Consider the following 12,595-nt stretch of genomic DNA (forward strand, 5'->3'; position numbering starts at 1 on the left):
ATGGTTTGGAGGAAGTAATTATTGAAGTTCGACTACTCCGCCTAGGCTGCACTGTCGAGCGCAGATCCACTGAGCGCAGCGCAAGCTAGCAAGACAGAAGTTATATATATATATATAATAATGTTTAGTTTGTCACAACCAGATCAAAAAGTAAGAACTTGTTGTGATTGGTGTAAAATGTGTGAGGCTGAGTTCCTCCTGTCACTGATGCAGCTCACATGTATCAGCTTCACCCTCCTCGTGCTTCATGTTGCCTGGATTTAATCCTCACTTACTTTCTGTGGCTCTTTGTAAGATCTCTGATCACTTTCATTAAAGTTCTCACTGACTGTTGGATCTCTTCATATTTTACAGTGATGAGATTTTCTGCTTCTGAGGAAGTGAAGAAGAACCTGACGGGCACTGTGGGAGGAAACATCACTCTACCTGACTCTGTGCAGGAGGAAGACGTAGGATTTCTGTTATATGGAGGAACGATTATTGCTCAAGTGAATAAGGGGGGATTTGAAATATACGAGGACATTTATAAGAACAGACTTCAGTGGGACAGAAACTCTGGACTCTTTACACTCACAGAGCTGCAGAGGAACGACTCAGGGATTTATACTGTCGACTCTAAAACAGGAAAAGGTTTCACATCATCATATAAGCTCACAGTGTACGGTAAGTCTCATATTTATTCTGGTATATTTTTGTGCAACATCCCAGCTTCATATGTGACCTCAGTCTGTATGTTCCTCATTAGTTTGGTCATATCATCACTTCAGAATAAAAACAGCTTTTTGTTCTTATAATCCCACAAATGTCTGGTGTGAAAGGAATAATCAGCTTTGACTTCAGTGTTTTCACCAACATTACTGATCTGTACAAAGTGAATGAAAGAACAGGACAAAGCAGAAACTTTAAACACTGTTCTTAGAAAATCCTGCAGAACAACTGAAATTAACACGTTTTTATTTAACAGCTTTTTTTAACCAAAACACAAAACTTCCTGTTTACTTGAACATGTTTCCCATTTCATGGTCACCTTAATCCACAGAGAAGTAACACAAAGCCTCATTGGCCATGTTCCTACTAGTGCCTAACTATCGCCCAATCACAGCTCAGCACAGCACCCTGTGAGTTTCTAAGGTATTGAACTTCTTTATGAAGCATTAACAGTTACTTCTTACAGTGAAACATGTATATTTGAACAGCCCAGCTGCCACCTGTCAGTCTTGTATGGCCTACAGTGTTACACTGCCTAAAAAGCAGAACAGACACTTTTATTTTGACGGGTTTGTTGTTGATGGTGACTTCCTGTGGCTGCTGCTGTGAGAGGAACACATTACAAAACACAAGCTGTGGTTTCCACTCATGAAGCAACACATTGTGCTGTAATGTTTGTGTCTGACTACAAAGCTGCTGTCTGTGTCGTAGAAAACCAATGACAGTCATGTAGTTATGGGAACGCACCCACACACAGAATAATGTCTTTGTGTTTCCTGCTGTGAGTCTGTGGAACAGGAAACCTTAAAAATGTCCAAATAAATGGATCAGACTGATGGAGCTCAGCACTGAAGCTGAAGATGCTGCTGCTCAATGACCTGCCTGAGGTGAAGGAAACCACACGCTGGCATCTTTAGATCCTCACAAACTCCCAACATCCTGTTTCATAAACCTGTGAAAACTATCAACCTCCTTAAGTCTGACTCAGGCTGTTTGTCCTCAGCAGCTTCCTGAAGTTTCATATCACTGATGGTGTCGTTCAGCTTCATCGTACAGCTGAGACTTCTTCATGAAAGTGATTTGTCAGAAACATCAAACTCACCTTTGCAGCTCCATCACTTTGAGATGAGCTCAAACAAACATGCTGAGCTGTAGCTGCATGTTTGTTTGCAGTTCAGTCACTTCCTGAGAAAAATGCACGACTTCATATCTTTGCAGAGACGTGAAGGTTGAATTAAACATTTATAGCCTGGATTTTAAATCCTGATTTATAATAAAATTATAAATAATTACTACTTCTTTGGTGATGCTCTGATGGCTCCTCCAGTTCAATAAGTTCCCCGTCCTGTGTCTTCTTCACATGAAATTTGGATTTTTATCATCTTTTCACATCAGAATCAAAGTGAAACTAGACGAATGTGGACAAAGCATCATGGATGAGCTGTGGTGCACAGCAGGAGCCTCAGGAGTTTAACCTGTTTAAAGCTTTTTGTTGTTGTTAATGGGCTTTTTCTTCCTTTCATGAGGATTTGAATCAGAGCGTTTGTTTCTTCTGTGTCCTCTTCAGCACCTTCTGCTGATAGTGATGCTAGTTTGACAGGAAACCTGAGAAATCCCTCAGAAACCTTTATAATGAGATTCAAATGGATATAATGGTGGTTTGGCAGTCTGCTGTCTGTCCTGTGGTTTGTTTTCAGACAGTTGAAATGAGCAGTTTCATATTAATGTTCACTGACTGCATTAAAGCAGCAATAACCAGAGCTCTGCTGTCCTGATGATGTTCACTAACAAAAAGCAGAAAGTTAAAAACATTTTTCTGATGTTAATTTTTGTTCTCCATCAACTTTCGTCCCCAGACTCTGTACCGACTCCTGCAGTGAAGAAAGTGAGTGTGAGCTCTGAGAGCTGCTCCTTACTGTGTTGGGTGGACAGAGAGACCACACTGCTGTGGTTTAAAGACCAGCAGATGCTGAACCAGAGCAGCTCTGCGCTCTCTCTGCCTCTCACTGTGCACAAACAGGACTTCAGCTCCTCTTACAAATGTGTGGCTGCAAACCCTGCAGAGGATAAAACTCTTCCTGTCCATGTGAGAACCACCTGTGGAGACACCAACAACAACGACACCAACAGCTCGACTGAACCAAGAAACTGTGAGATTATTTCCAACTGTGATTTTAAACATGTTGTTCACTGTGTTTGCTGACATCTGATTTCCTGTTTGACAGATAACATCCTCATTATAATCTGTGTCCTGAGTGCTACCCTCATCATCATCATCATCGTCATCATCATGAAGAGGAAGCATCCTGTCCAAGACAAGTTTAAACTCCTACAAGCTGCAGGCAGAGGTTTGTGTTCTTGAATATTTCTTTTCATATTTGTAATCTTGTTCTGAGACGTGAAGATCAAAGTGTAAAACATGTTTATGGAGGAAGTGCAGCAACAAACCCCCCCATGACCAAACCACCAAACCAAAGCGGTCCTCCAGCACAGAAACAGCTGTGAGCAGACCACCAACACATGACAGATTATTAGTTACTACAAATGTAAGAAGTAATCCGAGTATTTTCACTGGACCGACTCTGAGGCAAGTTTCAGGTTTGAAGCTCAGGTCCACCTGGTTCTGACAGACGCAACAAATGAGCCAAAAATCCTTTGAAGCTGAAAGTGTGAAAGTGCTGCCAGGTGAGAGTCACCTGTCTGCTGCTTGGAGGTCATTTCCTGTCACATGTGTTCCAGCTGATCCAGCTGTGATGGCTGTCTTTAAACAAGCTGAAACAAGAGACACACAAAGCTGTTTTCTACATTTACTCAGCTCCAACATTCACCAACTGTAACTGATTACAGTAGTAACTAGTTACTCCTGACCTGCAGAGTATCATGAAGACGTGGACAGAGTAGGTGTCACATGTCTAACCTGAAGCTTCCATGAACTTTGTGTTTTCACAGCTCCTGTGGATGAAGTGGTCCTTTATACTGACACAGGTGACAGCAGACAGGTGGGTACCTGCTCACACCGGCAGCTCAGAGTTCATGTTCATGCAGCTCAGTGGAAGCTGACTACATGCAGACACACAACAAACACATGAAACACTAAAGTCAGGAGTGTGTTGGAGTCACAGTTCTTCTGCTGGAACATGAACTTCCACACAGATCACATTCTCCCTCTGGCTGCTCTCCACCAGGAGAAGCAGCCGTCTCCCACTTCCACGTTTCACTGCGTTGCTTATTCCCGTGTTTTTCCTTCTCCAGGGTGGGATTTTAGCGGCTGTATCAGGAACCAGTGATGGCTCCAGTCTGACAGCAGTGTCTTATAAACTGGTGCTCGTCACATGAGAGGTGTGACTGGCTGGAACATCCGAGGAAAGCTGGACTCTGGAAAGAAGTTTTCCTTTGGTATTGATGATTTGGATTGATTATGAATAAAGTGTATTTTTACAGTGTGAATGTGCCACAGAAGAGTTTCCACCTACGTCATCATGACCTCTGACCTGCTCCTCTGACACTGGTCATAAAAGACTGTATCCAGACAATGGACAGAGGACGCAGCTCTACATCATGTTTACCTGTCAAATCATTCAAATGATGCAACAAAGCAAAGACTTCTCTCTCTGTCACCTACCTGCTGCCTTGACTCCTCTCTCCTCGCGTCTCTTCCTCGCCTCCTCTGTTTGCATCCTCAGAGGGAGGGTCTAGGACGAGGGGAGAGGAGGTGAGGGAAGGAAACTTTGGAAGGATCTGAGGTGAACCTTCACGTCTCCTCTTCATGGTTTGACCTTCATGGACTCTGAAGGCCTCGTAGTAGGTCTGGGACTAGTAGGACCAGGTCTGTGTGTGAGGAGGAGCAGCTGGGCTTGGAAGAAAGGAGCAGAGACTGAATCACATTTGATTCTGATCAATATTCCTTCAAAGGTTTATTTGTGATGTGAGTGCATGTAGATCTCCAGGACGAGCCTTACTGCTGCTCTGAGGACTGAAAGCTTCACTGAGCTCTGATTTATTTCTCTGCTTTTAATTCACACCTTTAATTTCACACTTTTGTCCACAGTTCAAACTCCAGCAGCTCACAGAGCTCATCGCTGCCTCCGTCAGCTCACAGGGCGCCCCCTTGTGGTCACTGACAAGCTGTTCACAAATTAGATTTGATGTCATTTATTCTCATCTTCCCGACTGTTGCTGCAAATACATGAAATAAATAACAGAAGCTTTGTGAGTGTTTCTCTTCCTACTCTTTGACTTCCAAACCACAAACAGGAAACATCCACACACATCCTCAGCTCCACGTGGATCAAAATGACCACAGCAAAGAGCTAACGGTTCACACACTGCAGAGCTGCTTAGTGACGTTTGGAGCACAGCTGCTGTCCATCAGATGAAACTACATGAAGCTGGATCAAACATTTTATTGTTAAATATTGTCTCAGACATGATGTGAACCTTCTGTGTGTCGCCGGCTCTGTGGAGACTCCTTCATTTACTCGTTCTGTCTTCCTGTTTGTCTTTGTGGGCGCTCGTCTTTCTCTCATGTAAAGATAATATGTATCACTTATAGATGGTTCATCACCTGTTTGTCTGATTGAGACGATGCTCTGATTGGATGTTATTCTCACTGGTCACGTGACCACAAACATGACGACTTCATGGAAAAGAAGATTAAATGACAATTCAGTTTGATTTATATGACAACACGTGACTTTTTCATTATAAGGTAAAGACCTGACTAAGCAGCAGGGATCAGAAATGTCCTTTTAACAGCACTTGGTGAAAGTGGGGAAGAAGCTTCAACGTTGTCCAAGAGAAAGTGTGTGCTGCTGATGTGTGGAGCTGCAGATGATGTGAAGCTTTAAGCTGCACTCAGAGGCCTCGTGAACGGGTTTCCTGACGCTTTCTGAGCTCTGACCGTCAAACAGAAGCACGGAGCTCCACCTGAGGACCTTCGTCTTCTTCATGGGTAACTATTTGTGGACGTGTGTGATGTTTTGTGCTCTCAGATTATTAAAGGTTCAGTGTGGGCGTGGTTTCAGTGAGTAAACGTGAGCAGAGCTGTTACTGAGTGAATCGTGTCGGTGCTTCGTGGAGGACGCAGACACGGACGTAGAACCTTTCACGTGATGTTCTCCATCATATTCAGTCATGTTCTTGTGATTGGTTCCAGGTAGAACCATCAATGATTGGATGTGAGGTGGTTTGGTGGACTTTGATAAATACCTGTCAGCTCCCACAGTGAGTGACGTTCACACACAGCAGAGGAACAGCATCTTCATGGACACACAGACGTCAGGGTTACACAGACACTAGTTTATGATCAGCATCACTATGAAACAGGATGTTTCTGAGTTTAGCTTCACCGCATAGATGCAAGAAGGAAGTTCTACATATGTGTTAATGTGCACGTTAGCCGGAGCTCACAGGAAGAGGAAGCATCCTGTCCAAGACAAGTTTAAACTCCTACAAGCTGCAGGCAGAGGTTTGTGTTCTTGAATATTTCTTTTCATATTTGTAATCTTGTTCTGAGACGTGAAGATCAAAGTGTAAAACATGTTTATGGAGGAAGTGCAGCAACAAACTCACTTGCGGGACTCTGAAGTTTAGAGAGAACGTGAGGGTTTATTTACAGTGTGGCACCAAGAGAGGATATATATATACATACATAGCCTCTCTTGCCATCTTAAGTAGTCTGCCAGAATCAGTGTGAATGAGCCACAGGTGTGTGTTTAGGGCGGGTTCAGAGGCGGGGAATCGAGGTCCAGCTCCGCCCTGGTGGGCGAGACGAAGACAAAAACACCACGACCTCTCCAGACCTGAGAACCATGACAGTTTGCTTTGCAGGTGTGTGTTTGTGCTGTTGTGCATCGACACCATATATCACTCTAAACCTGGGGATGATGTAAGGTCCCTAGAGTTTAACGTCTCGACTTTCGTCTCCTCTCACCTGCGTTTATACACAGCTCTGCCTTTAATCATTAGTTATTATTAATCTCTCGCTCTCTTCAATCTCTTCCTTTGTCCTGTCTCCCTTCCCTTACACCTGGTTGGGCAGGAGGGAAGGAAAACATTATTGGACCAGATGGCTGCCCCCCCCGAGCCTGGTTCTGCTGGAGATTTCCTCCTTTAAAGAGAGTTTTTCCTCCCCACTGTCACTAAGTCCTTGCTCATAGGGGTCATCTGATTGTTGGGGTTCTCTCTCTGTGGGATCGTTACCTTATGGTATAAAGTGCCTTGAGGTGACTGCTATTGTAATTTAGTGCAGCATACGTAAGCAAATCTACACCTCACTGAAATGAGCAAATAACTGACAGACTGTCAGCGAGAACAGACACTGAAGAAACAAATTCTTGTTAAATCTACAAGATCACGTCCACCGATCTTCCTGGACGCTAAAACAGTTAAAAAAGAACAACTGCTCAAGCAGAATATTGTCTTCAGGTGACGTCACAGGTATCAGTATCAGACAACTCGGGGCCAACTTCTCTCCACATTTTCCCAGACTTTAAAAGAGGAATCATCTGCAGGGGTAGAAAAGACAATAACTTCCCAGTATAGTTAAAATAAGTGCTGCACAGCGCCACCTTCTTCCCCCGGAACAGCTGCTCACATTTTCATATAGTTGAAGGTTCAAGGGCAGCGTGGCCGAGGCTTCTGCATGCGGTCACAGCAAGAAATTGAGCAGAACAGGATGTAATGAATGATGTCCCAGCATGATGTCCATGGGCATGGATGGATGATTGTGGACATGTGTGAGATTATAATATTATTTTATGCCATGTTAGACCCTTAATTAAAGATGGTGAATTATTATGTAGTTTTAGTTTGCATTATTCTCCTTAATTAGATGAAGGTGATAACTATTGCATTTGTTAAACTGATTTGCATTAGACTGCTGATTGATTGTGAATGAATGATATTGTTTTATGATGCATTATACTGCTGAGTTATAAGAAATACTGTTCGCAGAAAGTCATCGCCTTATTTGTCTGATTAGAGGAGAACAGAACATACTGGAGAGGTTTTCTGTCCCATCTCAGCAGGAGCAGATAAACAGGGAGCCAAGGTCGTAGCTTAGGCGCCGTGTGAGAGAAAGAATGTGAATGTTTAGGCTTTTATGATTAGGTGGGGCCACTAGAGGCTATAAGAGTTTGATCAATGCTCCACCATTTTGAGATCTGATGCTGTCTGCGTACGGTGTCCATCTCCCACGCGTGTGATCATTAAAATCATCGTTTGACTCAACCCGGCCGGACCAGTGTTGTTATTGTGGTTTTTCCTCTTGTATCCATTCCCAATATTTGAATCCGTAACAGTTTGGGGGCTCATCCTGTGGTATTGGGGTGGAATTTTGGAGGTTTGGACGGTCCGAGGTTGTCGAACGGACAGGCACAAGCCAGTGGTCTGACGTGAGTGGGCATAAGCCGGCTTAAACAAAGGTAAGGCACTACCTGTTGAATTATTTCCAAAGTGTGCCAAATTGGACATGATTAAATTAAAGTCTACTCACTGAAATTACTGGTAGATGTTTGTTTTGATTTTGATGAAAAATCTCATGAGTTAAAGCAGTTAGAGGCTGCTAAGCAGTTAGAGGCTGCTAAGAAATTAATGCAGTTAGAGGCTGCTAAGAAACTAATGCAGTTAGAGGCTGCTAAGAAATTAATGCAGTTAGAGGCTGCTAAGAAATTGGGTTAGAGGCCCAAGTAGTTTGATAGGGAATTGGTCATTTAGTGAGTTAGAGGCTCCGTTGGTTATATGGTGGACCTGAGTTGGTCATGTTGTGAGTTAGAGGCTCCATTGACCACTAGGTTGCACCTGCCTCAGTCAGACTCTTGTTTTGGGGTGCTGACTGTTGTTTCAAAGTGTTATAAATTATTATAGGACGGCAGTTAGAGGCTGCTAAGAAGCGCATAGCCCGGAGGTTACGCTCCCTCCTGGCCGTGGACGCGCGACCTTGACCTGTCGGCGAACAGGGTTAGTTCAGTTTGGCTTAACTGTGGGGTACAGGGCATCCTGGAATAAGCTAGGAGTTAGAGGCTCCTTACCGTGTTAAACGGTATCTGCACTTTTTTGGACACTGTTAAATTGAGTTAGGGACTTTAGAGATGAGGCCAGATACAGTTAGAGGCTGATACTGGTTAATTGATCACAAAAAAGTTGGACTTTCTTCGGTTGGACCCGTTAACTTAAATTTGTCAAAATTGTGTAGGCGCTAAATTTTGCCAGGCCTGACAGTGATTGTAAATATAAGACGTCTTTGTAATATAAAATAATAGAGCTGTGTGAGAGACTGTGAGTGAGACTGTGTGTGACGACAGCGCGCTGCAGCGCTGCGAGCTATTTTTAGACGGTGTGAACATGCAAATGAGGTGGCTGCTGTGAAGCGCACAGAGGACTTTTGCTTCCTGTTTAGCGTGTTTTTGAGTTTTATAATTAGGATTTGCAAACAATGATACATGCCTGTAATTGAAACGCTGATTTTGCTGATTATAATATTACAAATAAGGTTTTGAATGACTAGGGTGAATGTTTAATGTTTGGCTGGGTTTTGATATAGAAGAGACAAATCGTGCATGATTTAGACCGGCACTTCAGTCGGCAGAGTGAGATTGAGTGATAAATACAGCTGTGATTTGTTTCAGTTTTGTGGTGTGAAGCAGGATTTATAAGATTTTTAAGTGACTCTTGGTTCAGTTCAATAATATAAGCGGTTACATCTGATTTACTGTTGGTTTGATCATAATATAGGGTGTGATCAAGCACGAATTTCAGCTGTGTGTGGGTGACAGGAACTTTGCATGCCCATAGAAGGCAACTGCCCGACTGTATGAAGTATGCACCCAGAGAGAGAGAGAGTAAAATCTAGGCAGATGAAGCGAGTGGATGTTTTCAGAAAAGAAATACTAAGTGAATATTTTAGTGTGTTAATACAGGTGGATTTCTCTCAACCTGACAGACAGGCCAAGCTTTGGCTCAAAAGTTTACAGCTTGACCCCAGCTTTGTCCCCACCCTGAAAAGAAGCTTAAAGGACATCTTCTCCTCCAGTTATCGGTTACCATCACTGGAAATTTTCAGGCAAGTTTTTGGCTGAATTGTTATTGGCACCATGTGTCCCTGAAATCTCACAAGCAAGCTCTAACTCCTGGCTGAAGACATGGAATGCTGTTATTTAAGGTGGGAAATCAAAACTTGGGAAACAAAATAAAAACACACACACAACCAAAGAAATATATGAGAAAGGCACGTGTTAGAGAAATGCCTCGTTTGAGAAAAAAGTTAAAATGACCCACCTACAAACGCACACACACGCAATGAAGAAACAGCTTTGGGTGCCTTGAAAAGCGCTATATAAATCCAATCCATTACTATTAGTATTATAATTATTACATTCATGAACACGTGAAGATTTTCCAGCAAGGTTAAAGCAGCGAAACTTAACATACACCTGTTGTTGAATGATAAAGTTTATCCACTACTAACAAATAAACTTTCTGGGTTGCAGGACAACAATTTAACAAAAAGACACTGGTCTGACCAACCAGTGATGACACGACAAATTTAGTGGTTAGAAGATTCAAATTGTGACATGTTTTCTGCTGATTGATTAATACAAGTGATTACTGAATGAAGGAAAATTCCTTTTTTTGGGCTTTTAAACATGATCTTAAGAATTTTAACATGTACCTGTGTTGTCCTGTCAGCTTGGTGGGTTATGAGTTGATTATATGGTGAGAAAAAACAAAAAAAAGGGGGAGAGAAGGCTGACACAGGGCCTGGCCCCGTTGTTTCTCCCCTCTCTGAATAACACAGCCAACACAACATCATTTTCCTGTTCGTCTGTTTTTGTTTTGTTTTTGTTTTGTTTTTTCTCTTTATGCTTGATTACAGGCTGCTTTGCCGAGGCTGACCTGGACTCCTGCTCTCCCCTCTACCATCTTTGCTCACTCCTCTACCATCTTTGATGTGACCCTGACCAAATGCTACAGCAGCTGGACCCACAACAACAACCTGCAAATGTCAACAGTGCTGCAGGAAAGCGATCTCATGCAGCGGAGACGGAGAGCGTTAAATCCAAGGCCCGTTTCACTACATGGGGGAGATTTCCAGACAGCTTCAGCTGACAGAGCTGTGACGAGACGCCCATTAAGCCCAGAGGAAAAGTGAGGCCGAGCAAAAGAATGCTGACCTTAACAACTCTGCATTAAAACTGTGCAGGACAGTGACGGACCAACACGGATGATCGGGCAGCAAAAAGGGCGTGCCAGAGACAGGAGGAGTAACTGAGGTCAGGAGGCACCTCAGAATGGACAAAAGCACAAGAAGAAAATAAGCTGAAGGCACAGGTGTCGGGGCTCGGCCAGGAGCTGACCTCTGAGAAGAGCCGGACAGCAGAGCTGCAGAAGGCCGTGGAGCAAAGCAAGGAAAACATCAATAAACTTCAATCTGACGTGTACGGAAAAGACTCTGAGGTTTCTGCCCTCAGTAAGAGCTCAAGGCATCAGAGCAGAAACTGAGCATGGCTCAGGAGGAGCTGGCTGATAATCGAACCCATCAGTCAGGCTTGGAGTCCCAGACACAGGACTTGAAATCAGGCCGGAGCTTGCTGGAGCAGGAGGTCGCCAAACCTGACAAGAAGCTCCAACAGCAGGAGCAAACCCTGAAGGAGCTACAGAAGCAAAAGGGTCAAGTTAAGGAGGAGCTGGACAAGGAGAAGATGCAGGACACTGGAGAAAAGGACTGCCTCAATTGGGGCCAGAACCAGTATGGACAGAACTTTGAGCAGCAGCACCAATGGATGCAAACAGACTGAAATGGAGGAGGGCAGGACCCCAGGACACGCCTCAGGCCGTGGTTTACCCAGAACACCAGAACAGGAAGGTGATGAACACAAACACACACAAACACACACAAACACACACACATCTACATACACTGACTCAGAATGAAGAGAAACACACATATGAACACATATGCACTCGTTGATTGAGTGAGAAGTGATCCACACACACACACACATGCACACGCTTGTGCAATGAAGAGTGATACACACACACACACGCTGATGCAATGAAGAATGCTTTACTAACAAATGCTTATGCTGACACGCAAAATGCTGCACACAAACATCCAAATTCAGAATCTGTTACAACAACAAGAAGCCATTGATTGTTTATTGGTTAAATGCATTTCATGTCACCGAGAGGGCGTTTGTGTAGGTTTAGGGGACAGGGTCTAAGGCAGTTTGGTTATGAAAACAATGTCTGTGCGTGATGTCTGTTTATGGCTCAAGGCCTTGACTGAATTGTTTACTGTGCTTCACACAGCCTGATAAGGAGCAGTGGTACAGAGTGAAAATGATGAATTAACGGTGTGAGTTTTATTTCAGAGCGCCACATTTTTTGTGATTGAGATTTAATTGAAGGAGGAACACACTGAAAAAAAAAAAAAAAAAAAAAAAAAAAAGGGCCAGCCCTTGGATTTACGTAAGCATCTCGCGTGTGTTAACACAATTGCCTCAGGCTTTAAAGATCTGTACGAAATTCAACAACTCAATTTGTTCTCATTGAGATGACACGATACAATCTAATAAGAGTGGTTAGCTGCTCAACTCACGGAATTCACAACACCGCATAAGATTTCAAACTTATGCAAGAACAAAATAATTCTGCATCAAATACAGGAAATCATAGCTTTCCTGTATTTCCTACATTGTTGGCATGCTGGTTAGTGCTGTTGCTCCACAGTGAGAAGGTCCTGGGTGCAAGTCCACAGTCTGGCTAGTTTGCAGTGGTTTCTCTCTGGGTGTTCTGGTTTCCTGCCACAGTGAAAAGTCATGCAGCTATTAGAGCTAGGTTAATTGATGATTCTAAATTATCCATGAATGTGAGTGTGAATGGCTGT

At 43.4% G+C, this 12,595-nt stretch overlaps 1 protein-coding gene across 1 annotated transcript; it reads left to right on the forward strand.

Annotated features, from left to right (window-relative positions):
* The first annotated feature begins 128 nt into the window (after positions 1-128).
* Positions 129-5,055, forward strand: LOC146384784 (uncharacterized). The gene is made up of 5 exons (XM_084929887.1): positions 129-663; positions 2,565-2,858; positions 2,934-3,056; positions 3,658-3,707; positions 3,961-5,055. Exons 1-5 carry the CDS (start codon positions 219-221, stop codon positions 4,042-4,044), a joined length of 996 nt encoding a protein of 331 aa, XP_084786013.1. The 5' UTR covers positions 129-218; the 3' UTR covers positions 4,045-5,055.
* Positions 5,056-12,595: the final 7,540 nt, after the last annotated feature.

Source organism: Perissodus microlepis, chromosome 6, assembly GCF_051167445.1.
Source record: "Perissodus microlepis isolate ML-2025 ecotype Zambia chromosome 6, ASM5116744v1, whole genome shotgun sequence".
NCBI classification, from domain to species: domain Eukaryota; kingdom Metazoa; phylum Chordata; class Actinopteri; order Cichliformes; family Cichlidae; genus Perissodus; species Perissodus microlepis.

Excerpts from the sequence above, each read along its gene's own strand:
- LOC146384784 (XM_084929887.1), top strand. The coding sequence starts at position 219 with ATGTATCAGCTTCACCCTCCTCGTGCTTCATGTTGCCTGGATTTAATC. Across the intron at positions 2,859-2,933 it reads CTCGACTGAACCAAGAAACT|ATAACATCCTCATTATAATC; the intron begins GTGAGATTATTT and ends CCTGTTTGACAG. Across the intron at positions 3,057-3,657 it reads CCTACAAGCTGCAGGCAGAG|CTCCTGTGGATGAAGTGGTC; the intron begins GTTTGTGTTCTT and ends GTGTTTTCACAG.